General features: G+C 43.0%; 1 protein-coding gene across 6 annotated transcripts; it reads right to left on the bottom strand.

The window, feature by feature from the left end:
• Window positions 1-737: 737 nt before the first annotated feature.
• UNC93A (unc-93 homolog A) lies at window positions 738-26,987 on the bottom strand. 6 transcript variants are annotated; one of them, XM_061471374.1, is made up of 9 exons: window positions 26,969-26,987; window positions 24,244-24,446; window positions 21,698-21,879; window positions 20,725-20,954; window positions 17,622-17,741; window positions 14,117-14,334; window positions 12,855-12,990; window positions 6,650-6,781; window positions 738-1,279 (listed from the first exon to the last, which is right to left on the bottom strand). In XM_061471374.1, the coding sequence occupies exons 2-9, from the start codon at window positions 24,328-24,330 to the stop codon at window positions 1,014-1,016; spliced, it is 1,371 nt and encodes a 456-aa protein (XP_061327358.1). In that variant the 5' UTR covers window positions 24,331-24,446; window positions 26,969-26,987; the 3' UTR covers window positions 738-1,013. The 6 variants fall into 6 exon arrangements, with proteins under 6 accessions (XP_061327358.1, XP_061327356.1, XP_061327357.1 ...); XM_061471372.1 differs by lacking the exon at window positions 26,969-26,987 and adding an exon at window positions 25,087-25,180; XM_061471373.1 differs by lacking the exon at window positions 26,969-26,987 and adding an exon at window positions 24,547-24,662.
• Between the last annotated feature and the right edge of the window lie 781 nt (window positions 26,988-27,768).

The following is a 27,768-nucleotide window of genomic DNA, read 5'->3' as shown; positions in this document are numbered from 1 at the left end:
GAAGGACTTGGGGGTGTTGGTCAATGAGAAAATGAACATGAGCCAGCAGTGTGCACTTGCAGCCCAGAAAGCCAACTGTATCCTGGGTTGCATCAAAAGCAGCGTGACCAGCAGGTCGAAGGAGGTGATCCTGCCCCTCTACTCTGCTCTCATGAGACCTCACTTGGAGCATTGTGTGCATTTCTGGTGTCCTCAACATAAAAAGGACATGGAACCGTTGGGGCAAGTCCAGAGGAGGGCCACGAGGATGATCAGGGGACTGGAGCACCTCCCGTATGAAAACAGGCTGAGAAAGTTGGGGCTGTTCAGCCTGGAGAAGAGAAGGCTGCATGGAGACCTCATAGCAGCCTTCCAGTATCTGAAGGGGGCTATAGTAATGCTGGGGAGGGACTCTTCATTAGGGACTGTAGTGATAGGACAAGGGGTAATGGGTTAAAACTTAAACAGGGGAAGTTTAGATTAGATATAAGGAAGAAGTTCTTTCCTGTTAGGGTGGTGAGGCACTGGAATGGGTTGCCCAGGGAAGTTGTGAATGCTCCATCCCTGGTGGTGTTCAAGGCCAGGTTAGGCAGAGGCTTTGGGTGGCATGGTTTAGTGTGAGGTGTCCCTGCCCATGGCAGGGGGGTTGGAACTTGATGATCTTAAGGTCCTTTCCAACCCTGACTATTCTATGATTCTATGTAACCCTACGGTACTAGGTCTGATGCGCAGATACAGAAATATGAGGACCTCAGGAGTCTTGTTTACATTTATTAGGACTTTATTAATTGAAAAAAAAAAACCAAAACAACATTTAGTTGGTCATATGCATGAAAGGGTAAAGTCAGATAATCTTCCGTTATAAAGCTGAGATGTCAAAAGAGGTTTTACTCCTAAGACATTTGCATTATACTGGCCTTGAAATCTGTCCCTTTACCATCTTTCTGGAGACAGAACATGTTGGAACACCTTTGGAGACATGCCTGTAGGAGCCAGCCAGTTTGCTTTGCCTGCATCGCTTTGACCCTGTTGGGTTACACATGTGTATCCTGGGTGAGGGGTCCTACATCTTCCTTCTTTGTAACAGGAGGTGTCCCAGGGGAGCTCTTAGCTTCGAGGTATTCGACTGCTCCATATGTCACCACAGACAACACAAGCATAGACAATAAAATGTACAGTTTGATGTAGATTTGCAATTTGGTGCTGTAACCAAAGGCGATGACAAATCCTAACGATTCCCAGAGACGGTAATTTGCAAAGGCAGCCTCCTTGTGTTTCTCAAATAAAATGCCATAGAGTCCTAGAATGAAGGAGAGACAAGGCTTGCAGAGTTTAAATCTGCAACTACATATTTTCCACAAAGGGAATAAATAGGTGACAATCTCCCTCATAAATGTCAGAGAAAGGAAAACACCAACTTTGTTTTTAAGAATATTTATGCTCCTGTGAATTGCTGTAAGTGAAATAACAGAGCAAAAATGACAAAATAGAGACTATCAGAGAAAAAGCAAAAGAAAGGAAGGATGGGCTCTACCGGAGTGAGATGACAGGAAGTTAATTTCTCAAGCTATCAATCAGCCACAAAAAAGGAAGGTTCTTGCACTGATGAGCAAGTAAGTAAGGAAGAAGAGGAGATGGCCAGAATGTAACCTATTGAGAAGGTTATACCAAGTCCTTACAGGCTTCCAGGTAGTTTTGTCTACGGACAACATGGTCCTTAGGGACCAAGTTGCTCTTTCAGTGTGGGGTAGAAAGGATCAAAGAGCTATGGGGATCTCCCACTGCCATCCTTCACCACTTTTGGGGGGAACCTGCATGGACCCTGCTTACACTCTCTACCTGTTCTTCAAACCATTTTCTTTCACCTGCCTAAGAACACGCAGAGACTGTGCACGTAAAATGCATGTCACTTGTTTTCACCACAACTTGGCTTCAGAAAGCCCCCAGGCGAGGCTCACACAGTGTTCCTAACAGTAGTAACATATATGCGAAGGTTTGCCTCTGAGATAAGTAGGTTTTCCGATTTTTCAGGTCCTGGACAATTTGGAAAAAAAATTATCTTTGATGTATACAGAAACTCTGACCAGCAGCTGGAAAATGTTCTTGACATAGAAACTTGGTTAAACTGGTAATCCCAATGCACTTGTGCTCACTGGGAAACTCCCACTGAGTTCAGTCAGCTGCACACCCACAGCTGGGAGTCAGGGAGGGATTCCCAGCCTCTAGGTGTGACTAGCTGTGCACACAGGGAAGGGGAGAGAGCTTGTTTTCCTCCAGGTGCTAGCTAGCATCAAGGGTAATAAAGCAGCAGGCATTTCCACTGACTTACTTAGCTGTGGTATGCATGGGGGGAAGGCAAGAAATACAATGAACCTTAATTCTTCTCATCCACTTCTCTGTTTAACGACACATCTGTGTGAAATATGCACATTCAGCCAAAAGGCACAGAGGAGTACAAAGTTCTCTAAAAAACTGGGTTGGCTCAACTAACCTTTCAGTTTTGTTAAGAAGGGGGAGATATCTTCTGTATGTAAAAACTTACCGCATCCTGATGACTGTAAAAGGACATTTACTTCATTTTTCAATTTAGACATGATGGAAAATCTGGACAAGAGCATCACAAGATGTACTTACCTCATTAAACTGGCAGAGTGTAGTGTAGTGTGAATTATTTGACAATAACTCATTATTATGTGACCTGTGTTATCTTCTGGAAAGGGATTAGTGAGGAGAGTTATTACAGGAAGGTTCCTGATGCCATGACAATTCCATGTGTTGAGATAAAAATGGCTTGCAGCTGGTACCTATTTTCCCTTGCTAATTTGAAGCCTTCTTTTTCATTCAAAGCAATGTTAGAATTGAGTGAGGACCTAGTCCAGGGTTCAGTTATAGGAAAAGCTGATTTGGCAGGAGAGATTTCATTTCCATGGTGCAAACATGGTATTAACTAGCAGTTATACGGGAGTGCAGTGGTGGTTTTGCCTCAAACCTAAACGTTTGTCCTTATCACTAACAGTCAACTGCAGTACTGTGCAAATTGCCTGGCTGATGCTTTAACAGGACCTGCTGAGCTGTCCAAGTGGAGAGGCTGCTAGGTCTGAATTTTTGCAGCTCACTTCCATGGCAATTATCCTCCCTGTTTGCCAATGCCTATTTTCCCACTCGTTCTCCTGGTACTAGTATGTACAAGGTATGTAACAGGACTGCTGGAATATTTGAGTCCAGGTATATAAACCTTCCAGACTGATTTATATCCTTCCTAAAGATACATGTCAGCCTGGAAAGGACTTTATTTTACTGTAGTCTACCCAATAGCTTAGCTCAGTGCAATATAAAGGTTACACCCCAAGTGCAGTTATTGCCGGGGGAGGGATAATAATAGTTTCTGTGTTCAGGTTAGATAAGAAAGGGCACTACACATTCGTAAATGAAGCAACTTTCTTTGGAAATAAAGGAGGGTGTCCACACTCATACACAGACATGTTAGGAAAGCTTTAAAAAATCAAGTGATTCACCTACTGTGAGCCTATATATCCTCTAGGGGGAACTCCAGTATTAACTATCCACAACAGGCCAAAGTGAGCCATCTTTGATTAACACAGAATACCTTTAGTACGTGGCACAATGCCATTCTGTTCAATCATCGGTTAACCTACTGAGGCCCAAGCAGCAGTTATGGGAGCTTGACAAAGGAAGGACCAGAAACCTTAGTCCCCAGTGCTGTTTTAGAAGTCTTATCTCACCTGATAGCCTTTGGAGCTGAGAATTTCTCATATGATGTGTATCTGTATAAAACTGATAAAGGGAAAAAGAAATTTAGCCCTAAATGGGTATGTCAAACTGGAGATTCCGTTCTCGGAAGCAGCATTATGGAGTAATGTCACTGCACCTGTCTGATAAGGTTTTATGTCATCACTTGGTATTTCAGGGTGACAATATGACAAAGCAAACTGTGATTTTATAACTGGGGGCTGTGGAACAGCTGAAGAAGGTACAGACAAAAAAAGATACTGTGCAAGCATAAGGAACATTTGGGGTTTTTCTCAGCTAACACAAATATGGAATTTGCACAAGTATTCTGCAGGGATCTGGGAATGGAGATGACCTGTTACAGTGCTGTAATGGAGGTGAGTCTTGTCACATAGCCGCAGACCTCACTTGCCATTGAGTAAGCATGAAGCATTGTTCACTGTCTATCTGGGGGCTGGGAACTGCAATCACTTCCTAGCCACCTTCTCTGACACTTAGGTTCTCTGCAGTTACACCTTCTTTCCAAAGGAGGTCATCAGGTCCGTCTTTGTCAGGTGTGCAGGGACCTGACTGAGGAGATGTCCTTCTCATGGGACATCTCAAATGCATGTAAATTCCTGAACAGAGGTGCAAAGGGGGTGGAGGCTCTTTTCAGTGGTGTCTAACAAAAGTGGACAAGAGGCAACGGGCACAAACTGAAACACAGGAGGTTCCTTCTGAACATCGGGAAACACTTTTCACTGTGAGGGTGACTGAACACTCGCTTGGGTGCCCAGGGAGGGTGTGGAGTCTCCCTCCCTGGAGATATTCAAAAGCTGCCTGGACATGGTCCACGGTAAATGACTGTGCCTGGGTTGCCCTGCTTGAGCAAGGGGTTGGACCAGGTGACATTCAGAGGTCCCTTCCAGCCTCAACCCTTCTGTGATTCTGAAAGAAGCAAAGTATCTGGGGACAAGGCTTTCTGGAAAAGAGAGAAGCAAGATAAAGAGTAGGTCCTTTATCCTGGTGGGAGACTGAGATATAGCTCTCAAGAGTGCTGGGAAGAAGCCTGATTAGCAGCCAGGAAGGCTGTGGCTGCAGAAGCAGGAAACAGCTTTACTTCAGAGAGAGCAAATCCTCACTGAAGTTCTTCCATGAACTTGAATAATGAGAGTACTGATTTAAAATTACACCAAAGGCACAAGTCTGTGGGTTGAGATGAGAGAAGATGAGAGGGTGTCCCTTGACATATGTACTAGTTCTCCTCCAAGGGATATGAGCTGCTGGAGGCACAGAGAAGTCTGGCTGGTCACTTCCTTCTGTGTAGAGGTGGGGACATATTCTTGAGATGAGATCACTGTCAGTGCCACGCAAAGAACTGTGATGTTTTTTTCCCTTTGGCTCTCTGGGAGGAACATGACAATTTATCTAGTGCATAAATTCATCTAAGCTACCGAAGCATCCAGAGGGATCAAAGGGAGGGAAGCCAAGAAACATAACCTGATGTGGGCCCAGGTGAGCTAGCTCTGTCACATGCATATTCCTACGGCATCTGCCAAATACGAATTTGAGATAGAGAAAAACAATATTCATGAAATGAGAGGCAAAATATGAGAGCAGATGGGAGAATATGTAACTGTCTTCTTACCCAGGCTAAGGCATTGATTTACAAAGAGTGCGACTGATAGTCATGAGCAGACTTTACTTCAACTCGTCACAATATATATATATCACTTTCCCTCTTCAGCATTTTAGAGTCTGTCTTTAGTGTCTAGAAGAGAATTTCCTCTAGTTTTGATTAAGGGATATGTTTAAATAATCCCTTGTGGAAGTCAGTTCATATCAGCTCATTATCTGAACTCTAAGTACATAATAATCACACTACATCACAAAGCAGAAGAACATAAAAGATTCTAGAGACAACAGTAATACATCATATAAGTCAAATGGTATACTTCCAGTAACAGACTCCTAGGTTAAGAGTGTAATAACTGAGGCAAGTATACAGTGATTTTCCCCACTTAGTGCTCTCCTGACTCTCTCAGTCAAAGCTGTAGAGACTTCCTGAGTTGGAAACTTCCTCTGTACTACCAGGCTTTAATAGCCCCCTCAGAATATTTCCCCTGAAGTGATGTAATTCCAGCTTAAAAACATTTACATTTTGGCAATGAATTTCATACTTCAATCATGCATTATGTAGAAAAAGCATTTCTTTTGATTTCTATAAAGCTGCTGCCTGATAACTTTATTTGGTACCATTAGTCCTGTTATAAAGGGAAATAGTGAATTTCTAAACTTTTTCATACTATTATCTTACTGACTGTTTTCCTTACTTATCACTTGTCCAGGCTATAGTGTTCCAGTCCGTTAGTCTTTCCTCAAGTGGAAGTCTCCCATGACTCTGTTCCTTTTTATTGGCTTTTTATGTCTTATCACATTGGATTAAGATTTTTGAAATAGAGCAAATCAGAGCTGCAGGAATTTATTTGGTTGCATAATGTAGCTCTCTGTGGTTTTCTTCACTTTTTTCAAATAACTCCTAACAGCCAATTTGCTGCTTCTTTTGTTGCTGAACTTTGAGTTGATTTTTTTATCCAGAGTGCTCTCCTTTATTGCAAAAGACAGACTAAATGTGTCATTCTTCTTAGTTTTCCAATTTTCTTTGAAATACTTATGCTCCTCCAGAATATTTATTCTGAGTACCCATTATCATCTTCTGCAGTGTTATTCCCTCTTCACCTTAGAAAAAAATGTTTAATGAATATTTTACTTTTTTATTCCCAACTTGTTCTTATTTCTTTTACTTTCCGATGAACTAATATATTTCTTTCAGATGCTGTCTTAAACCGATTATAATTTTTATGCACTCTTTGTTTTATAAATACACCCATACGAATTTTTATATCTCTATAGAATATATTTCATTGTCACCAAGACTTACCATTAGTTTGTGTCTGCCAAATGGCATCAGATAGGCCCCAAAGAGCAGGGAATACAAAAAACACAGCAAGCTGCTTAGGATGAGGTTTCCACAGCAGTAGTGCTATTATACAGGCAGTGTTTGTAACCGCTGCTGTTAATTTAGAGAGAAAGAAGATAAATGTAAATGCAATTACAAACACGACAGATAGTAGTAGGTAACACTTTCAAATTCTTCCCCCAACTAGAGCACAAGTCAATCTTAAAGTCTTTCTGGTTCATTGAGATTTGTGCTGACAGAGTTGATACCACATGGAATACAAGACAATGCAGTCCTTTAACAGTCTTCAATTAATAATTCTGAGCAGCGTCCTGTGCTGAGAGATCCTCATTGCTGATTAGCCCAAAGGACAAAAACTGCCACTCAGTAGGAGAAGGGGCAGCTGAAAGATTTGCAGTCACCATGTGAGTCATGTGCAAGGGGGAGGAAGAACCCTTTGACTCTCCCTACCAAGTCCTTAAATTGTAGATTTCCTTTCAGAGCCAGAGGAGGCAGTTAAGGATATATAGAGGGTCTGGTGACTTTTTGTCTTTCTTTTTAAAAGTGGTTTGTAAATGATTGCTCCCTTCACGGGTGCACCTTCACCAACTGAATACAAAGACCATTAAACAGAACTGAGAGGTTCAGAGGTCTTGTATTGCTAACACTATAGTTGTGCTGTTGTTCTTGCTATTGGTTTACTCTAAAGCGAGTTTCATAGAGTGAGACATATACCTATGACAGACTGTCGTGGTTTAAACCCAGTCAGGTAACTTGTTCACTCACTCCCAGTGAGTGGTGCCAAGCTGACAACAATCAAGGTCCGTGTTCGTCTCCCCCCCCCCTCCCTGCACCGGGGCTCTCCCCTTCCCCGCTCCCGGAGGAACGGGGAGGAGGATCGAGAGAGTGCAACTCCTACGGGTTGAGACAAGAACAGTCCAGCAACAAATCACCACCGCTACTATCAGCTAAAACAATGATAAGGGAAAATAACAAGGGAAGAGAATACGATACCACCGGCCAAGAAAACGAGTTCCACCCGGAAGCTCCTGTCCTTCCGGGTCACTCCCAGTTACCCCCCACCCCGGGCATGACGTGCTGTGGTATGGAATACCTCCCCGGCTAGCCCGGGTCAGGCGCCCCGTCTCTGCTTCCTCACAGCTTCCCCTCCTCCCTGGCAGAGCATGAGCCTCACAGAGTCCTTGGTCAGGGTAAACATCACTTAGCAACAACCGAAAACATCGGCTTCACCAACGCTGTTCTCAAAACTAGAAGTCAAAACACAGCACTGCACCAGCTAACACAAAGGAAAAAACATGACTGCTACTGCTGAACCCAGGACATTATCCACCCCTTATTCCATACCATTCACGTCGTGCTCAGATCCCACATTTTCAATACACCATCGCTCTCCCACATATATACATCCATATACATACAGACCAAGAGGGAAAAAAAATCATTTTCTTAGTGCATGGACCAATCCCTATAATGCTGCCGAGTCCATTCGGTCCATGATGTTCCAAGTTCATTCTCTGTTGGGATGATGGCTGGAGGGAAGTCAGGGCCAGTCGCTGGTGACCTGGAGACATCTAGTTGATGGGCTATAAAAGCATTACACAGCAGGCAACAGCCAACACCCTGAGCAGAGAAACAGCTTATACCAGCAAGAAAAAAAGTTGTTTTGCTGGTAAGAATTAAACCAGTTCACTGAACAGACTACATTATAGCAACAACAAAAAGGCCTTTTGATGGTAGGACTGAACTTGCAGTAGGGATTTTGCTGTTGTAATTATACCATTGCCATGCCAGCAAAACTTTTTAAGCATAGACCAACTCCCTACATTTTTATCTTTTCAGTTAAACAGATTACACAGAGGCAGAAGTTATGAAATGGGTTGTCAGCAGGCATGGGGAACTGTCTTGGCCCCTTAGAAAGCACGTCGTCTTGCAATGAAGAAGTCTCACAGGGGCAATTTCCCTGAGGAATCACAGTGTTACGTCAGCTCCAAAGGCATGCTGGGGGACTGGAAGTTGCGGTCCAAGGGGTATGTTTGGGTTATAAATATTTATTTGATGAAGATTTAGGTTGTTTGGGCCTTTCTTATTGTACCTATTTTGAAATGTTTGCAGCTACTGTGTTAATAAAGCTTGAGGGTTTTTAATTGTATGGAATGGATTTTGCTGCTTGCACAGTGATGAAATGGTGTGCACATGGAGATATGATCAAATCGTAATCCTTCAGGAAAATCTGATGTTTAGGTGCTCTCTATTCTGGATGTGCCAATCCAATAGCATGCTTTTTATATATAATGTAATGCAAGACTAAGATACTTAAGACACATTTAAAGAGGAAAAAAGGGTGGAACTCCTTGGCAACGGATCTAATCCCTTTGAAGGCTCTGGCATCTGCTGAGTCAGGCCCTTCCTCCCTATGCTGTAGCTTACAATCAGCCACTGAACGGGTGAGTGAACTGAAGACGGGAGCAAGGGCCAAGACTGATCGTCCCATGAGAGCTACGGCTTCAGTTTCTGGTGAGCAGTTTCCCAGATGGAGTGGAAGAGCTGATTTTACTCCAGCTCCTGTGATAACGAAGAATAATCCCTTTCAACACGACTTAAGTGTCCAATGCTGTGACGACCATTAGAGGGGCCCTGCCTCCAGCCAGGTGGAGGTAGGGGACAATCGGATTTACTGGACTGTGTGGATCAGATGGCCTGGCACATCAGTCCCACAGAAGTATAAGGCTCTAGTAGATACCGGTGCACAGTGTACCCTGATGCCATCAAGCTGTCAAGGGGTGGAACCCATCTATATTTCTGGAGTAACAGGAGGATCCCAAGAGTTGACTGTGCTGGAGGCTGAAACCAGCCTGACTGGGAGGGAGTGGCAAAAGCACCCTATTGTGACTGGTCCAGAGGCTCCATGCATCCTCGGCATAGACTACCTCAAGAGAGGGTACTTCAAAGACCCAAAAGGGTACCGGTGGGCTTTTGGTATTGCTGCTTTGGAGACTGAGGAAATTGAGCAGCTGTCCACCTTGCCTGGTCTCTCAGAAGATCCCTCTGCTGTGGGGTTGCTGAAAGTTGAAGAACAACAAGTGCCAATTGCGACCACAACAGTGCACCGGCGGCAATATCGCACCAACCGAGACTCCCTGATTCCCATCCATCAGCTGATCCGTAGACTGGAGAGTCAGGGGGTGATCAGCAGGACCCGCTCACCCTTCAATAGCCCCATATGGCCAGTGCGAAAGTCTAATGGAGAATGGAGACTAACAGTAGACTATCGTGGCCTGAATGAAGTCACACCACCATTGAGTGCTGCCGTACCGGACATGCTAGAACTTCAGTATGAACTAGAGTCAAAAGCAGCCAAGTGGTATGCCACGATTGATATTGCCAATGCATTTTTCTCCATTCCTTTGGCAGCAGAGTGCAGGCCACAGTTTGCTTTTACTTGGAGGGGTGTCCAGTTCACTTGGAACCGACTGCCCCAGGGGTGGAAACACAGCCCTACCATTTGCCATGGACTGATCCAGACTGCACTGGAACAGGGGCAAGCTCCAGAACACCTGCAATACATTGATGACATTATTGTGTGGGGCGATACAGCGGAAGAAGTCTTTGAGAAAGGGAGGAAAATAATCCAAATCCTGCTGAAAGCTGGTTTTGCCATAAAACGGAGTAAGGTCAAGGGACCTGCACAGGAGATTCAATTTTTGGGAATAAAATGGCAAGATGGACGTAGACAGATCCCCACAGATGTGATCAACAAGATAACAGCAATGTCTCCACCAACTAATAAGAAAGAAACGCAAGCTTTCTTGGGTGCAGTGGGGTTCTGGAGAATGCACATCCCAAATTACAGTTCGATTGTAAGCCCTCTCTATCATGTGACCCGGAAGAAGAATGATTTTAAATGGGGCCCTGAGCAGCAACAAGCCTTTGAGCAAATTAAACGCGAGATAGTTCATGCAGTAGCCCTTGGACCAGTCCGAACCGGACCAGATGTAAAAAATGTACTGTACACTGCAGCTGGGGAGAACGGTCCTACCTGGAGCCTCTGGCAGAAAGCTCCAGGGGAGACTCGAGGTCGACCCCTCGGCTTTTGGAGTCGGGGATACAAAGGATCTGAGGCCAGCTATACCCCAACTGAGAAAGAGATACTGGCAGCCTATGAAGGGGTTCGAGCTGCTTCGGAAGTGATTGGCACTGAAGCACAGCTCCTCCTGGCACCCCGGCTGCCCGTGCTGGGCTGGATGTTCAAAGGCAGGGTCTCCTCTACACATCATGCAACTGATGCTACATGGAGTAAATGGGCTGCACTAATTACACAACGAACTCGAATAGGAAATCCCAGTCGTCCAGGCATTCTAGAAGTCATCATGGACTGGCCAGAGGGCAAAGATTTCGGAATGTCACCAGAGGAGGAGGTGGTGCGTGCTGAAGAGGCCCCACCATATAATAAACTGTCAGAAAGTGAAAAGCAGTATGCCTTGTTTACTGATGGCTCTTGCCGTATTGTGGGAAAGCATCGGAGATGGAAGGCAGCTGTATGGAGTCCTGGACGACAAGTTGCAGAAACTGCTGAAGGAGAGGGTGAATCGAGTCAATTTGCCGAGGTGAAAGCCATCCAGCTGGCCCTGGACATTGCTGAACGAGAAAAGTGGCCAGTACTTTATCTCTATACTGACTCATGGATGGTGGCAAATGCCCTGTGAGGGTGGGGAGCTGACAGCAGAGTCCGCCTTTGCAGCCCCACGTTGGGCGCCAAAAAGAACTGTCGTGGTTTAAACCCAGTCAGGTAACTTGTTCACTCACTCCCAGTGAGTGGTGCCAAGCTGACAACAATCAAGGTCCGTGTTCGTCTCCCCCCCCCCTCCCTGCACCGGGGCTCTCCCCTTCCCCGCTCCCGGAGGAACGGGGAGGAGGATCGAGAGAGTGCAACTCCTACGGGTTGAGACAAGAACAGTCCAGCAACAAATCACCACCGCTACTATCAGCTAAAACAATGATAAGGGAAAATAACAAGGGAAGAGAATACGATACCACCGGCCAAGAAAACGAGTTCCACCCGGAAGCTCCTGTCCTTCCGGGTCACTCCCAGTTACCCCCCACCCCGGGCATGACGTGCTGTGGTATGGAATACCTCCCCGGCTAGCCCGGGTCAGGCGCCCCGTCTCTGCTTCCTCACAGCTTCCCCTCCTCCCTGGCAGAGCATGAGCCTCACAGAGTCCTTGGTCAGGGTAAACATCACTTAGCAACAACCGAAAACATCGGCTTCACCAACGCTGTTCTCAAAACTAGAAGTCAAAACACAGCACTGCACCAGCTAACACAAAGGAAAAAACATGACTGCTACTGCTGAACCCAGGACATATAGAAAAATCTCTGAAGCAGTGACTGTAGCCCAGGTTTAAAATTTCCTGTGGAGGAAATGCCTAGAATACCTAGATGCACACTGACTCAGTGACAATTCTAATAATACAGGTTACTCTTGTAGTGGAAGTCAGGTATTAGTTCTCTTCAGTAAGCTTAGTGGATACAGGGACACAAATGAAATATTTCTTGGTATTTTTTAATGCCTCCATTACTCTATTACTCATTCGAGTCTTCCCTGGAGAGGGAAATGTCCTTAAATATACACATCTCTTCTCACAGCAACATGAAAATTACTATCCCACACAAGCCCTCAATTTATTCTAGCCTGACATGCTGTCGCATGACTTTCTTTCCTTTTTCTCCCTATACAACGAGTAGTGAAAAGAACACCAGGCCAACCTTTGAAACTCTATAAAGGTGGGGAGGTTTCACCCAAATGGAGAAATCCTTCTCAGGCATAGTGTAGGCCTCAACATCTGTATTGTAAGATGATTTATCACTGGTTGCATTAGAGCTATAAAACATTAAAGCTGCAGGGCACTTTCTGAGTAGACAATGCCCTCAAAAGCAGGATGAACTACACCACCAGCAAAGTGATGTAAGGTCTCAATGATAATGACCTCAGTACAGTGGTTAACTGTGCTGCCCCTCTTCTTATGAATGAAGTTTGCCTCCAGATTGACTTTGGTTTTAAGTGATAGTTGACAGTGAGCTCTCCCTTTGTAGTGCATGCAAAGGGGAGAGCACTGGGTTTGATATATATCACATGAGGTGATTAGTCCTTCAAATGACCTTTACATACCTAATGCAAATAGAAGCTTTCTACCGGTGAACTGAGAGATCTTTCCAAAGAGCAGAGAGCAGAGGGAATTTACAGCTGAAAAGCAGATCATCACATAACCAACATAATGTATCCCCAGGGCACAGGTCACGTATGCCTGGAAGAGAAAAGACAGTGATAGCACCTTTTCTTCAGTAAAAACAAGCAGCTGAAGTTCAAGGGTCTTAGCCTGAGTATTTGGTAAATAGCCAGCATGGACAAGATCAAAGGAGCACAGCTACAGAGTTTGTTGACAACTCCCTGGTGTATTGACATAGTTGGCCTTCAGCAGTTATATTCCTAACCTAGTTCCCAGTCAGGCTGATGCCATGCAAACAGAGCAGTAACAGGCAGAATTCAGAGCACTGCTTGCTGTGCAAATAAAACTCCTGAAGTGGCACTAGGAATTTTCTGCCCTTCCTTTCATAGCCTAAGAGATGAAAATCCACAGTCAGCAGTATTGTCATTACAGAGCAGCTCCAAAGAAAAGGACCTCACCTGTAAGAGTATACAACCAAGGAAGGGGCCACAGAGTGCCCCATTCAATCCATTCAAACACAGCAGCAAGTGCACTCTCCCATTTGCTCAGATGCAAGGTTTGAAAGCTTAAGTGTCAAATAAGCAGCTCAGGAAGATTGTCCCCTTTCTTTGGAGACTTTCTCAACAAATGTCTGGAGAACACACCTGCTGTGTGTTTAGGTTTGTAGAGAGACTGGAGGAGCAGAGGTGGTTTTAATCATTTCAGTCCAGAGTCTGGACCTGTTGCACTAGTGACGGGCGAGGGCTTTCAGCCAGCCACATTGAGGATTTGCCCTGTTACCGTAAAGGTTGTCAAAATAAAATATGTGGTATGTGTGCTGACTTGCACTTATACAAACTCTAGGGAAACCAGAAGGAAGGAAAATATAAAAGCTTTGCAGGCTGCTGGCTTTTCTCCCAGTTTGTTATTTACAACAAGCTGAAGAGTTTGAACCTGTAGCTCTCTGCTGTGGCCTCCACTGGTGAGTTAAGCTCTCTACACTGTTCTTTTTGAGGCTGTTCCAAGGGACACATTTATTGCTGGCCTCTCCTGTTTGAAGCTGTCACTCGGAGTTCATTCGAGAAGTAAGCAGTAATTTAGCAAACCACAAACTGCTATTGAAAACATCTTCATTTAACAAGGAAATAGAGTTCAGATGCAATAGCAAGACACAAAGGCACAAAAAAACAGTCAGAAAGACACAGATTTTCATTGTCATCCACACCTTTGTGTAGTCACCAGAAAGAAATCCCTGTTCCAACCCACTGTAAATTGTCAGAGGAATTAGAAGACACTGTCTTTTATCTTTAAGATGCTGGAAAGTTGCTAGGAACGTAGACCAAAAGGATGATGTCTCTAGTATTTCTTTCTCAGTCTCTGCTTGGTCAGATTTGATCTGGTCCAGAAATGTAACAATCAGCAACACAGCTAGCACACCACTAGCTGCAAAAACAAAACAAAAAGTTCATGAAAAACTGAGGAATGCTGCAAGAATGATGGGAAGTTGCTTGCTGCGGTTATTGTTCTGACTTAGTGCTTAGCTCTCTGTGGGATGTTTTGGCAGATGCCTCTGATTCCGCTTCAGTGTAAAGGCCACTTCTGTGCAAACAAGGAGGCCTGATCTACATCCACATCTTCTGCTTACAGCTGCACAGCTTTCAAATCCCCTCAGCTTAACTGCGACTGACCTGTTGTGACAGACGCCGGGGCAGCTGATCGGGCACAGAGGGTGATTGCTCACCCTTCCAGGACAAGCGAGGGGTGTGGGGGCAAGGAGCTGGCCAGAAACAGCTCCCTCGGGAGCTATCAGAAGGCTTTAAATCAACATGAGAGAGGGATATTCACTTCCAGTGCCAAGTTTTTCATGGCTAGGGGAGATCTTCCTCCAAATACATGGAAAGAATAATAAAGGGCTAGAAGTAGAACTGCTGCCTTGGATCCCAGTATATGCTGCCTTTTTTCTTTCCTTTTCTTTTTTTCCTTTGTTAGCTCAGAGCCATGCTTTTAGCACAGAACATTGTGACAGGATGAGGGGTGATGGTTTTAAATTAAAGCAGGGGAGATTCAGTCTGGACATGAGGAAGAAATTTTTTACAGTGAGGGCGGTAAAATTCTGGAAAAAGTTGGCGAGGGAAGTGGTGGATGCCTGACACCTGAAGACATTCAAGGCCAGGCTGGATGTGGTTCTGAGCAACCTGAACTAGTTGAAGATGTCCCTGTTCATTGCAGAGGTGTAGGACTCAAAGACATTTGAAGGTCCCTTCCAACCTAAACTATTCTATGATTCTATGTGCTATTTTAAAGATGACAGAGAGTAACTCTGGGGGACTTGAAAAGGATGCAAATTACAGCTTTGACCCTATAATTTCCAAGCAGAAGCAGCATATGAAAGAATACATGGGGTAGTTAATCAGAAAATGATCATGTATGTATCAGTCTAGGCTTCTTGCTTGTGGAGTGAAGCAATACCATCTTTTTCATGTTATGAAGAAGTTAACTGTCTCATAATATACATGGAGCACCCACAGATTCACAAGTGATTGCTTCTTTACAAATGCAAGGCATGATTATGTTTCCTCTCTTACTTATGCTGACTGGAATTCCATCCATGGAAACAAGTGGAGTTCAGAGTAAGAGGAGAACGAGGCACCTGTTCCCATCTGCATTGCCTATTTAATGTGCTCCTATGTTACTATGTATGGGCACACTCTCTTCTGCAAACTTAATGTCCAAATATGTTAACAGATTTATATTAAATTACTTCCATTTTTTATCACTTATTATTTCTTAGCCATGCCTCCTAGAATGAAATTGTATTCTTCGGTGCCCTGATTCTCCACTGTAGCTGAGCTGTAAATGCTTCGTCATTGTTGGCTCTGCCATGCTGTTTATTAGTGCTTATGTACTGACTGAAGGACTTACTTACATGGATGAGAGCAGGACATCCACATTTACAAGACAAAAAAATAATCTTACAAACAGGTTGGACGAGGCCTTGGGTAATATGATTTAGCGTAAGGTGTCCCTGCCCACAGTAGGGGGTTTGGAACTTGATGATCTTAAGGTCCTTTCCAACCCTAACTACTCTATGATTCTATGATTCTATGTCAAATGAATCAATAGCAATTATAGGAGATAAGTAACTTAATACTGGTTAGTATGAACATTAATAGAGATATCCACAGCTTGTGGGAAAACTAAACAACAAAAGAGTTGCTCATTATTGTCTCCACCCAAGCTGGGCAAGATATGTATTCAGCAACCAAATAGAGGAAACATTTAAAAAACGTCTGTGAATGAAATAGTTAGCTATTTGGGTTCCCTCAAGGTAGGAAAAGACATGCCTTTTATTAAGAGCTTAAAAGAAAAATGAAACCCTACTGACACGGGGTCAGTAGACAGCAAGATTGCATTCATTTTGCATGATCCCAGCCTAAGGGAGTGCTGTATATGTTAGTCATCAAATTTAAATTTAAACTTGTGAGCCAAGCCTGCCTTTAGCAGAAAGACATCAGCTCCAGCACACTCTGGAAGGGAAGTGGGGGGAATATCCTTTGCATTTTCTCACCAATTAGGAATGGAGCTTGGGGAAGGAAGGAGGTTTTCCTGCGATGCCCCTGTCCAGTGAGGGCTGGCTTTGACCAAGTCACATTCTGTTTGAGCATATGGCAAATTACATGCATCTGTCCCAGCAAAGAAGGTATATCTGTATGCAGGGACTGCAAAGATATTTAATCAGAGCTAAGGTGACATATTGCCTTTCCAGATACTTCCACTTTATCCAGAGAATAACTTGTTTTGAGCCAGATACTTTTTGAACTTTCGTCACTGAATGAATCTTTGCACATCTATTTTTGTCTTTCTGATTTTGGATGGCATCAGCCTTCTCTGTCTTTGATTCCTTTCTAACCTTATGCAAGGAAAGTCTATAGCAGCTGTAGTTACTGAAGGGGAGATATGCCACTTCGTCTAGTGCTTCTTTTTATCTTTGCCTTTCACACTAAGGTATTGTAATTCAGGCCACACGGATGAGAATTGACTGAAGTTGTAAAGTCTCAGTGGGGGTCCAAAAACCTCCCCGAAAACGACTGCATGCTCTGGGAGCCCTGGTTCAGGTCCACCTCTAATTACAGTGCAGTTCTTGTGCTAAAACTGTATTACACCTGGTAGAACACCAGCCAGTTCTGATAGGCATCCCCAGATAACTAGAAGCTGGTAAGTTCAAGTACCACTACAGCTGGCCTGCTCTTGGCATCTTGGACCTTTGCATGTGTATATAAAGTTACCCAGTGCCATCAGCAACTAGTTCACTATGGTTGATCTTGAAGATAGGTAGTGAATTTAAACCTATCATCTCATGAATAACTGGATAAACTGCTGTAATCCTCTAATTTCAATATGGGCATACTAGTCTATAGATGATTCTAGTCTATAGAGCAACACAGACTTTGGGTGAAACAGAGGGGTCACCATGCTGGAATTCAGCTCTATTCCAGGTGGAGAGTGTAAAGAATGCCTTGCTCCTAGAAACAAAAATGGTAAGGCACTGGCACAGAGCATTTGAAAGTATTTGGGAAGGAGTTGTTTACAGCTCTCACATACCTTATTTCCTTTTAGCAAATTGGATTGAGGGCGGAAGTTGGAAACTTTATCCACAAAGTCACACTAGGTTTCACAAGTAGTAGGCTCCCTATCAATGATATCCATTAAAGACTGTGTGAATTACTTACCAGTGTAGATCCCTAGCAGAATGTAGATTAAGGAGTTGGAGGGTTCTGCTGACTCAGTGGTGTTAGTGGTATTAGTCATGCAGTCATATGCTCCACAGCATGCCACTTCTGAGATTTCCACTAATTCAGTAAGAATCAAAAGAAACACTGGTCAGGGAAGAGATCAGGTGAATGCATGGTCTATATAAGGATAGAAGAAGAAGAGAATCCAGTGCTTGGTGTTTAGTCCTGGTTTCAAATCCTTCCTGATTAGATTTGATTAACTTTAGAATATCAGTTTAACACATAAAAATTTGATCTACCAAAAGTAGTTGCTCAAGGCAGAACATTGAATTGATGGCTAGATGGAGACATGGATTAAATCCAAAGACTAAAATATGAATCCAAGCTAGATTTGAAGTATATAAAGTTCCAGTGTGTATCTCTCTATATTTCTTAACCGTAATACCCCACAAGACAGGTCCCTCAGTTTATACCACCACTGAACTGATGGATTTCAGCTCTTACAGCCAGGGCACATTATCCCTCTCCATATGATTTCTGTATGCTTTATGGGAATGGAAGCCACCTTGAGACATCTTTTTGTTTTATGAATTCAAATTATGATTACCCACAAACAGAGTCTTCCAAGAAATCAGCTTTTCTTGGCTTTATTACTTTATGACTTTATGGTTTTATTACTCTTTGAGAATGTACTTCAAACTAGAACAGTTTGGCAGGGTTTGTAGTAAGACCTTTGCTTTGCTCAATCCCATCAGTGTTGTACTGAGCATATGTCAAAGCCACGTGTGTACTCACGCACCTTGTGTGTTACCACAGTACCATGCCCACTTTCTCCTTCCTGTAAAGAAAAAATACTAACCCAAAGCGTAAGCTTTAATAAGCTGTATAGAGGGGAAGAATGATCAAAAAAACATAGAATTGTTTCAATGTTTTCACTGCAGAATTTGTCACTGGTCCAAGCATAACAAAGGGCAATACACTGTACCTTGGCTGATTCCTTAAACAGGGCTTGACCTGTAATTTTGCATTTAAGGTTATTGTGTAACTACTTTGAGTGTGTTTTTCTCCATTGCTTCCAATCAAAGCCGCTGCAATGTGAACCAGCTGTTTAGCTAGCTTCATAAACAACTGTAGGTTCAACATCAGATAAAACTTAACATGAACAAAATCATTACCTTATTATAGCCAGTGGCTACCACTGCAGTTTTGAACAAACAGACCTGGAGCAAAATCACCATATGCAAATGGTGAGTCACACTAGTAGAGTGCAGAAGTCCGTAAAACAAGTTTTCTATCTGTTCATGCATCCTCTAGATGAAGATGCACATGCAATTAGTGACATGGAAGTTGCAAGGCAGGGTTTGCTCTGTTCCTCTACAAATAAAGCTGCAATATTGATGAGTAAGAAAGGATGACTCTTGTTTTTTACATTCTTTTGTAGTATTACCTCATGGTGTAGCTTGCCTTGCTGTGTCTGGATGCAGTGATGCAGGCAATATGTCAAGTGTATGTACGTGTCTGAATTTTATGCATTTTGATTCTGTAGGTGCATACCGTATCTATCTTTCTGGCTGCTCAGTGAAATTATACATTTTAAGCATATGAGCAATAGAGGTGGGTGCCTTTGCTGCACTGTCAGAGGAGTGGAAAAGAAGTGAGTAACTGGAGATCCTTACCCCCTCACCCACAAGAAGCTCTCTCTACTTTAAAGCTGAGTTTCACTGAGAAGGCACAGCTGGAAAGCTTATGGTATGACTGCTCATCATTGTTGTGAAGATAGGCAAGGACTTTGGCTTTGAGAGCTGTTCACAGCACACCTCCCAGGAAAAGAGCATTTCCTGAAATCCAATGTAGTTGGCAAAAAATAAGTAAAATATTTTCTTTAGAATTTAATGGAACATTCTCCAATGTAAAATCAGGAGGGGATTTACAGGACCAAAAAATAAACCCCCAGTATTTTAATCCCCTTATTAATATGATGTGTGCTGTGAAGCTGAAGAGAGTAAAATGGTTGCTCTCTGTGCAGACCCCACAGCTGCACCACAGCTTCTGTCCTGCAAATGAAATCAGAACAGACAGTCCCTCCCAAGATATGTGGATCAGGTCATTAGATCAGCAGGGCTCTGTTGCAGTTGATGCAGTCCTTTAGCATTCTGCTTTGACCGTGTTTCATTTGTAGTTTCTTAGGTTTAAAGGAAGTAAGTGCCACACCTTGTGACAACTACTTTGCCATAAACCCAAGAATTCAAATACTAAAACCTGATGCCAGCTCCCTGACATTTAGTTTTAACCTAATACCTATTTGAATACTTTCTAGAGGACATACTGCTGAACTGAGCCAGAGGAGAGAGCTAACTTCTTGCTATTCATAGTAGCAGTGTGTATGGAAGGCTCTTTCTATGTCCATCTTGTTCAGACTGTGACAGGATAGGGAATGCACTGGAGACTGCAATGATAATACACCCTTCTACTTTGAATCTCTGCAGTGGCATCCAACTATTAATTTATCTTCACAACTGCCCTTTTAAGGCTTATATCAATTACAAGCATGGGAAATGAGAGCAGCACTGTTGAGTGATTTCTTCAAGCTACATGGGCATCTGCTGTCTGAGCCTGTAATGCAGCAGAGGAGCCCTGGCATGCAGGCTCCTGCCAACAGCTACTTCTATTTCTTCTTGACAATTCTGTAAAGCACTCATTTTCAGCAAGCACCAGCATCGGCTTGACTAACTTTGAATGCTCAACAGCAAATCAATCCGATACTACAAGCTTTGTGAAAAGGCTTCTTCAGTATTTTGCCTTTTGTTTTAGTCCACTTTAAACAGAAATCAGATGTGAAAGACTGCCACTGCCAGAGCCTATCTATGCGTTACAATATAGGGGTGGAATTCGAAAGGAATTCAACAGACATTTATTTTTGAGCTGGTTGTCTGAATTCTCTTTATAGATGATGAAAAGATGATAGAAAATAGACACTTCCAGAGAAAAGTGCCTGTTTCCATTGTCTGTGAAAGCTCAGCTACAGAAATCTACCTTTTAACTATCTAGAACCAGCTGATGTTTATAGAAAGAAGTGCCAAGATTTTAAAATATATTTTACCTTTGGAGGAAGCTTGGCTAAATACCAAGGATGAAATAAGATTTCCCCAGATGCCGGAGGACTGAAATATCAGAAAGAAGACCCCAAAGTATTGGTTGATAATGTCTTTCCCATTTTTTCCTGCTTTCTCAGCGTATGCATTGCCAGCTATGGTGAGGTAAGTGCATTTGGCAGACCATAGTGGTGCTCCTCCTATGCCCAGGATCACAGAGGTAGGAATTAGTGTGTACCTGCCAAAGAACACTTTATTTAGCATAGTTATTATCCATTACCATAATAATCATTTGCCCAAAGATCCAGTCACAAAAATAAACATAAAGAAATAGATTTATCCTTTGTGTGATCCAATAAATCCGTTACATGGAACCAAGAAAGGGACAATCTTATGAAGTTTAGGATGTGCAAGCACTCCCAGCTGTGTCCAGGTGCTAGGCCCAGGCTGGGCTGGCTAGGTCTGTGCTCATGTGCCTTATCCTTTTGTAACTGAGAATCAAATTGCACCTGCCCTTCAGAAGATGGATCAAAACAACCTTCCTCTGCAGAACTGCATTCCCTGTCACTGGAGAGCAGAAGCTCTTCATCCACCTCTGAAATGGCAAAGCAGAATCTGGCATCCTCCTGTGGTCCTCTGCTCCCAGAACCACTAGCCAGAAGACAGCTTTCCCTTCAATCTTCTCAAAAATGGTCCTTAAATTAACTTGGGTTTTAATGAAATTTATGATTTCCTTTTTTTTTTTCTGAAGGGAAATCTCTGCTACACACAGGAGCTAGAGAAGCAGCTTCAGGTGGGTGGACGGATGCATTCATTCTGGCCTTTTGCACATTTTTACCTCTCTGCTTCATTTCCTTCTTACAGGTAACACTTTTTGCATCCAACTTTAAATTTTGCAACACAGACACAGAGAAGAACGAACTTTGCCCTTACCGATTTGATTCAAACACAATAGACAGAGTTAAAGTATATAAATTGTACCAGCTAGCATGGAAGTTTCCTAGGGAGAATGCGATGTAGCAGCACATAGAGCCTGCTATGGTCCACTTGCAGCCCAGCTTCTTGATGAGGATTGGAGGGAGGAACATGGAGGATAAGATGAGCGCAGCATAGAGAACACTTAAGGATGCAACACCCAGGCCTTCTTCTGAATGGAGACTGCTCTGCATTGACAACAACAGCAGTTGAGACAAATTTTATCACAGTCATTGTGTTGTTTGTGTATTGTGTTTTTCCTAACAATGATAGCCTATTTATGAAAATATGATACAAAACCAGGTGAGCATTGCTCAGATTCAAAGCTTTCATGAGTCAGACTTTATTTAATGTAATTCGCTTGAGTTTCTCTTTGAAAGCAAGCTGAATGAAGGATAACCTCTTTTCTTGGCCTTCGCTTTTTGTCTCAGGCAGGAATATCATCAGATCTGCACTGCAAGGGCTGATTTAGCAACAGTGGAAGATTCTTTGTTTTAAATACAGGTCTGACATTTCTAAATTCTTCCGAGGCCAAGGTCCAAATATCCTAAAGTGTTCACAGCTCACAACAGCCCTCTGTAGTTGGAAGTAATTGATTCACCGACACTTTCACAAGGGAGGTATAACATGTTACTGATCTAACCAAGTTTTATATTTTTTATGCTTAAAAATTCTCCTCTTGTCTTGATACTGTGAAACTTGCAATGAGAAGATTGAGATGCTGCTTATCAACTTTTTCCTTTTCCTTTTCATTAAAAGCTAACATGATCCAGTTCGATTTTGGAAGAGGGAATGGATGTTCTGAGGGTAGCACTTGAGAGCGCTATAGGAGGGCAAGGTTGCTGGTACCTGCACTGAACACTTCCAAGCCCTCCAGCAGCTACATGGCCTGGCCATGCAGGACCATGATGGCAGCCACACAACATCCCTAGCAAGAAGCAGGTATCAGGAAAGGGAGGTGAGGAGATTCTCTGCTATGCAGGGTCAGCATATCTAAGAATCAAAATGATTGCTTTGTAAACAGGCAAAGAGGCTTCCTGATCACAGAGGTCATATCTCTGAAACACCACAAGCCCAGTTTCGTCAGCTACAGCTTCCAAAAACTAGAAGCCAGGCTTTCAAAATCATATGATTAGCTCAATTCTTGCTGCTTTGGGTTGTTTTTTTTTGTTTTTTTTTTGAGGGAGGAATCACAGAACCTCAGAATGGTTGAGACTGGAAGACACCTCTGGAGATCATCGAGTCAAACCCTCCTATCACCTATAGCAGGTTACCTGTGTCCTGGCAGGTTCTGAATGTCTTCACAGAGACTCCACAACCTCCCTAGGCACCCTGTTCCAGTGCTCTCAATGTAAAGAAGTTCTTCCTCATGTTGAGGCGAAACTTCTCGTGTTTTAGTTTATGGCCATTACTCCTCATCCAGTTGCTGGGCACCACTGAAAAGAGTCTGGCACCATCCTCCTGGCACTAGCTTTTGAGATATCGATAGGCGTTAATGAGATGCCCTCTCAAGTCTTCTCTTCTCTAGACAAAACAGGTCCAGCTCCCACAATCTCTCCTTATAAGAGGATTTAATACTTCTCCTGCAGGCTACAATACAATAAAATAACTTACTTTTGATTACATCTCATCAAGTCCTCTTAACCACCAAGACAAAATGGAGAAAGAAGAGGGCTATTTGCGAATCAGCACCACTGCCTCCTGCAGTGTTAGAGGAGGCTTTATATTCAAGCACTTACCCTGAGTGTGCCCTGTTTCAGATGGTAGGTTGACTAGTGGCTTCTTGGGTTTATCTTTCCCTGGCTTATCAGTCTGCACAGCTCATAAGATCTCCATGCATTTTAGGACTGTTTGTGCAGAACTTCCCTGAACTTGGAATTTGACACTGTCAACAAAGAGAAACTGCTCAAGGAAAGGAGAAGAAAGAAATGTAAAGAGCTAGCAGGGACCTGTCATTCTATAAACCCATCTCTGCTACTGTGCTTTAAGATATTAATACCAATACAAGGCAAATCTGCCTTTGATTTAAAATAATATTTTTTATTATTATGCTATATCATGATGCCAGGAATTATTGTATGATTTTATACTTATATTATTATACTTAATGGATTGTGCATTTTATATTTTACATTGTTGCATAACAATAATATTTTGGAAATTTAGAATTATTCAAAACAAACCCTTTCCAGAGATTAAATTTCTTTTCCATTTTGCAATATCTTCTTTTACCCTTTCCAGAAATGGGATTTGGTTTCCATTTTGCAAAATCTTATTTTGAGAAAAATCTCACAGAAATTCAGTTTTCATCCTAACGACTAATTTGCAGACCTAAAGTACTCAGACACAAGTATTCAAACTACTTGAGAAGTACTAGAATAAAATATTCAGTAAATGCTGGGAATCAGGGTGAGGAATACTAACCTGTAGCAAATTGATGCATGCCTTCCTTGCAGAAACCATGGAAAGACTGATGGGTCTCACACTACCAGCTGGCCTGATGGTATTCCATGCCAACTGTCCTGCCAACCAGTAGCACAATCTCCTCTTACCTGTAGATTCTGGAGTCCTCCATAAGCAGTGAAGAGAAGTAAAAATCCGAAAGAAATGATCAAAACATTCTTAAGATTCCTTTCCATGTTGATTCATACAAGACAAAAGGTCTGGCGGTAGGCAGAGATGATCCAATTATTCCAGGGGATGATCTGAGTTGGAGAAAAACAGCTTATGTTTTGTTGGAAAAGGTCACTTCTCACTGCATGTGTAGAGGAAAGAGTTGTTAATTATTTGAGGATTGGCCAGTGAACTTTACTTTTACTGATACTGAAAATGGAGCTGTTACTCCTGTTATGGACCTGTTGTGGCTGAGGCAATAATGAGCACTCCTGTCTAGCAGGTTTTATTAGATAGGTATGTAAGTCATTTGGAGCACTTTGACTTAGTATTGCAGTTGTATGCTATATGGTTCTCTCCTACGACTAGCACAGAAGAAAAAAATTGCAAGCAGTGAAACGACTGTCTGGCATACGGGTACACTAATCCATAAAGGGCAAAGATTAAAAGATCATACTGAAATCTGTGTTAAGCCTATTGCTTAACTAAGGTTACAAAAGCATACTAGGAAATGGGATTGTGTTACAGTGTTGTCTGCATACACCAGCCCTAAAACTGTGCAAACCAGCATTGCTGGCTGCATGGCAAAAGGGAGAGTCTTAATCCATGGTGAGCCCTGTGGCTTCAGTGTTCCAAATTTACCAAGTCATACTAATGAAAATCATTTTCCCCTATCTTTCCCAGCAAATCAGAAAACAAGAAGAAAAACGGATAAAGCAGATAAATTAAAAAGCTTCTCCAGATCCTGGGAAAAAAAACAGCTTTCGTGGGATGTATTTTACCTTGCCAGTGCTGCCTGCTCAAGGAGTGAAGTTTCCCCCTAGCCAGCCAACCTTGCTGTGTTTGCCCCTGCTTTTACCTGTTTTAAGAGTCTGCCCTGTGAAGTTGCACCCTCTGTTTGTTCGTGACACATTGGCCATCATGTAGGTCCGGACTGAGTTTCTGAATATTCCCCTTCTGAGCATATAATATCCTCTCTGCCCCTAAGCCTGGCAGCGTGAACAGACCCTTCTTGCAGCTGTAGCAGAGGAGGCGTTTGGACGTGGGAGCAAAGTGGAATACAAGAAAGTCCACACAATAATGTAAACAGATTCAAGTGGAGGTGGTCTATATGGTGTCCGTTTGCGCCTAGTGGGAACGCAGAGCTAAGACTTGGTTTAAATCCCGCTAGATGGCACAATTTTGCTTTCCACAGGGACATGGGGGGGGGAGCTTTAACGTACTAATTCATTTAATACTTTAAAGAGGTCGCAGCTAGTTTCTACTTTGGAGAAAATTCCAATGTGTGCCTTTTCATTTTCTTCTTCTGTTTTATCATCTTTTCGAATGAAATAATGCAGAAAACATAATCTTTTAATTCTCTATTGTTAAAGGTACTGCTATATTGCAAGTCTAAATGGTGAAATACTGTCTTTTAATTTTACAGACTACTATGCTCAGCATGCAAACACTTTCAATGCTATCACAATGCTGCTCTTGTTTTGTGGTGTCTGTAATCCCCTACAGGGCTTCTAAACCAAACCGGTAGTACTTTTTCCAGTCTTTAGGGTTTATGGACCGTTGCAGTTTTCAGGTGAAAACATTTCAAAGAAGTTTACGCCTGGTGATCATATGGTTGTTTCTGTTTTGTGCCTCTCAGAAACAGTCTGCAAAATTCCAGAGGTTTGAGCCCACAGGTTTAAAATCGCTGGAAAAATGAATGAGAAAATGTAAGAACAATGCTTACCCTAAACAAAAGTGTAATTATCACCTGCTCTGGCAGAGGCAAGAACCAAGCTAATGCAAAGCAGACTTAGTTATAAAAGCAATTATTTTAGTGTTTGTTTTTTTTTTTGACATAAGCAGTAATAACAGCACAGCTTTTAAAAATCAGCATTAACTGGATGCTATGTTTAGCACGTGGTGGTGGATGGGTTATCTGCAGCTCTTCTGTGCTGGAGGAATTTTTAACTCCTAACTCAGTCATGGCCTCTCAGCAGCACAGTATTGGAGAGCATTTGGGGGAGGGTGCTGGGTTGTTTTTTTTGTGGAGTTTATTTCTTTTTTCTCTCTCCTTTCAACTGATCAAAGACATTTCAGCCTGTTCCATATCTCTTGCCCAGAGATTTGGGTTATCCAACTGCCTGGTCCTGAGCTTCTCCTTAGGAATGTGCGGAGTCTTTACCAAGGAGATCTGATAAGGCTGAGGATCTCTTCCTTTGGTACCAGGCAGCGGGGGGCTCCAGCGGGCCTGCTGTGTATCACCCTTGACACCTCTTTCATTATTTCTGCCAGTCTAACTAAGATTAAGTGAGCCTCAGGAGCTGTGCACCGCATTTTGGGTTTAGCTTTCACATACAAGACTGCTGCCGCCAAACTGAAATGTCTGTCGGAGTGCAATCGCAAAAGTGAGAAATAGAAGATGCTGGTTGAGTTCATCACTGCATCCCACAGCTGATTATGTTTGTTTTCCTGTGTTTATTAGTGTAAATGAGGGCAGCTTTCTGCTCAAAAGATTATAGCACCAGAGGCTAATCTTTGTGGGGGGTGGGGTGGAATTGTGCTTTATAATTATCATTTCCCTATTTACTCTTTCCTGGTTAAACATATTGTTTAGGCAGTTCTTTTAACTACACCAAAACAACAACTCCTCCTCCTCCCCCCTCCCCCAACCAGAATACTCACCACAGGATTTTCTGGTTTAGGAGGTTTTTAATTAATTACCTCCTTGGTGGTACACACTATCCCTTGAATCTATCTGTAGAAAGGATGAGCACTTTTATATGCCAGCTGGCCAGTGGTTTGGCCACCCACATAATATGAGCAAGCGTGCAAGAGCTGTTCTAAGAGCTTGCCCTAACTGGCACTGGTCAAAGGACATGTGCTTGCCCGTGGGTGACTCCAAACACAAGGGTGGGGGAGAGGGTAAAGACAGAGTCTTCATATTCTCACTTGAAGAAATTAAGTTGATTCCTACTCTTTTTCCATGATAAGGGCATTTCAGATGTACTAGAGGGGAACATCAGGACTGAGCCTCTGGTCCTGAGCTGTAGCAGTACTACAGAGCCCTTGTATGCTGTCTTGTGCTGCTCCAGTTTTGTATGGCTGAGATGTCCAGGCACATCTAACTCAAATACAGCTATTCCTTTTATTCCAAAGTCCTGTTCTCCCAGAACATTAGCCTGGGCTGACTCACCTGCAATGTTCCCACCTGCCAGACCAATGGCCAAGTGCTCCATTTTTATTAGACCCCTCAGAAGAAAAGTGCCTAATTAAAATCCAGAGCTGTTTGGTCCAGACTGCCTACACAGCATTTCCTTTCTTGCTGTGAAAACCTGGCCATGTTGCTCTGTTCTTCCAGTCTTCTTTCATCTGTATTGGTGCCCTGCTGATTTTGGAGTTGAAGCAGGAATGGCTAAATGTGACACACATGCCTTGCAAATCCCAGCCATTCTGACTGAGGCCTTAGGAAATATAGGCCGTTA

Source organism: Pezoporus flaviventris, unplaced genomic scaffold, assembly GCF_033815535.1.
Source record: "Pezoporus flaviventris isolate CSIRO_AGI_PZ_B2104156 unplaced genomic scaffold, CSIRO_AGI_Pfla_v1 ptg000066l, whole genome shotgun sequence".
Classification (NCBI taxonomy): domain Eukaryota; kingdom Metazoa; phylum Chordata; class Aves; order Psittaciformes; family Psittacidae; genus Pezoporus; species Pezoporus flaviventris.
This window is presented reverse-complemented; position numbering and strand designations above follow the sequence as displayed.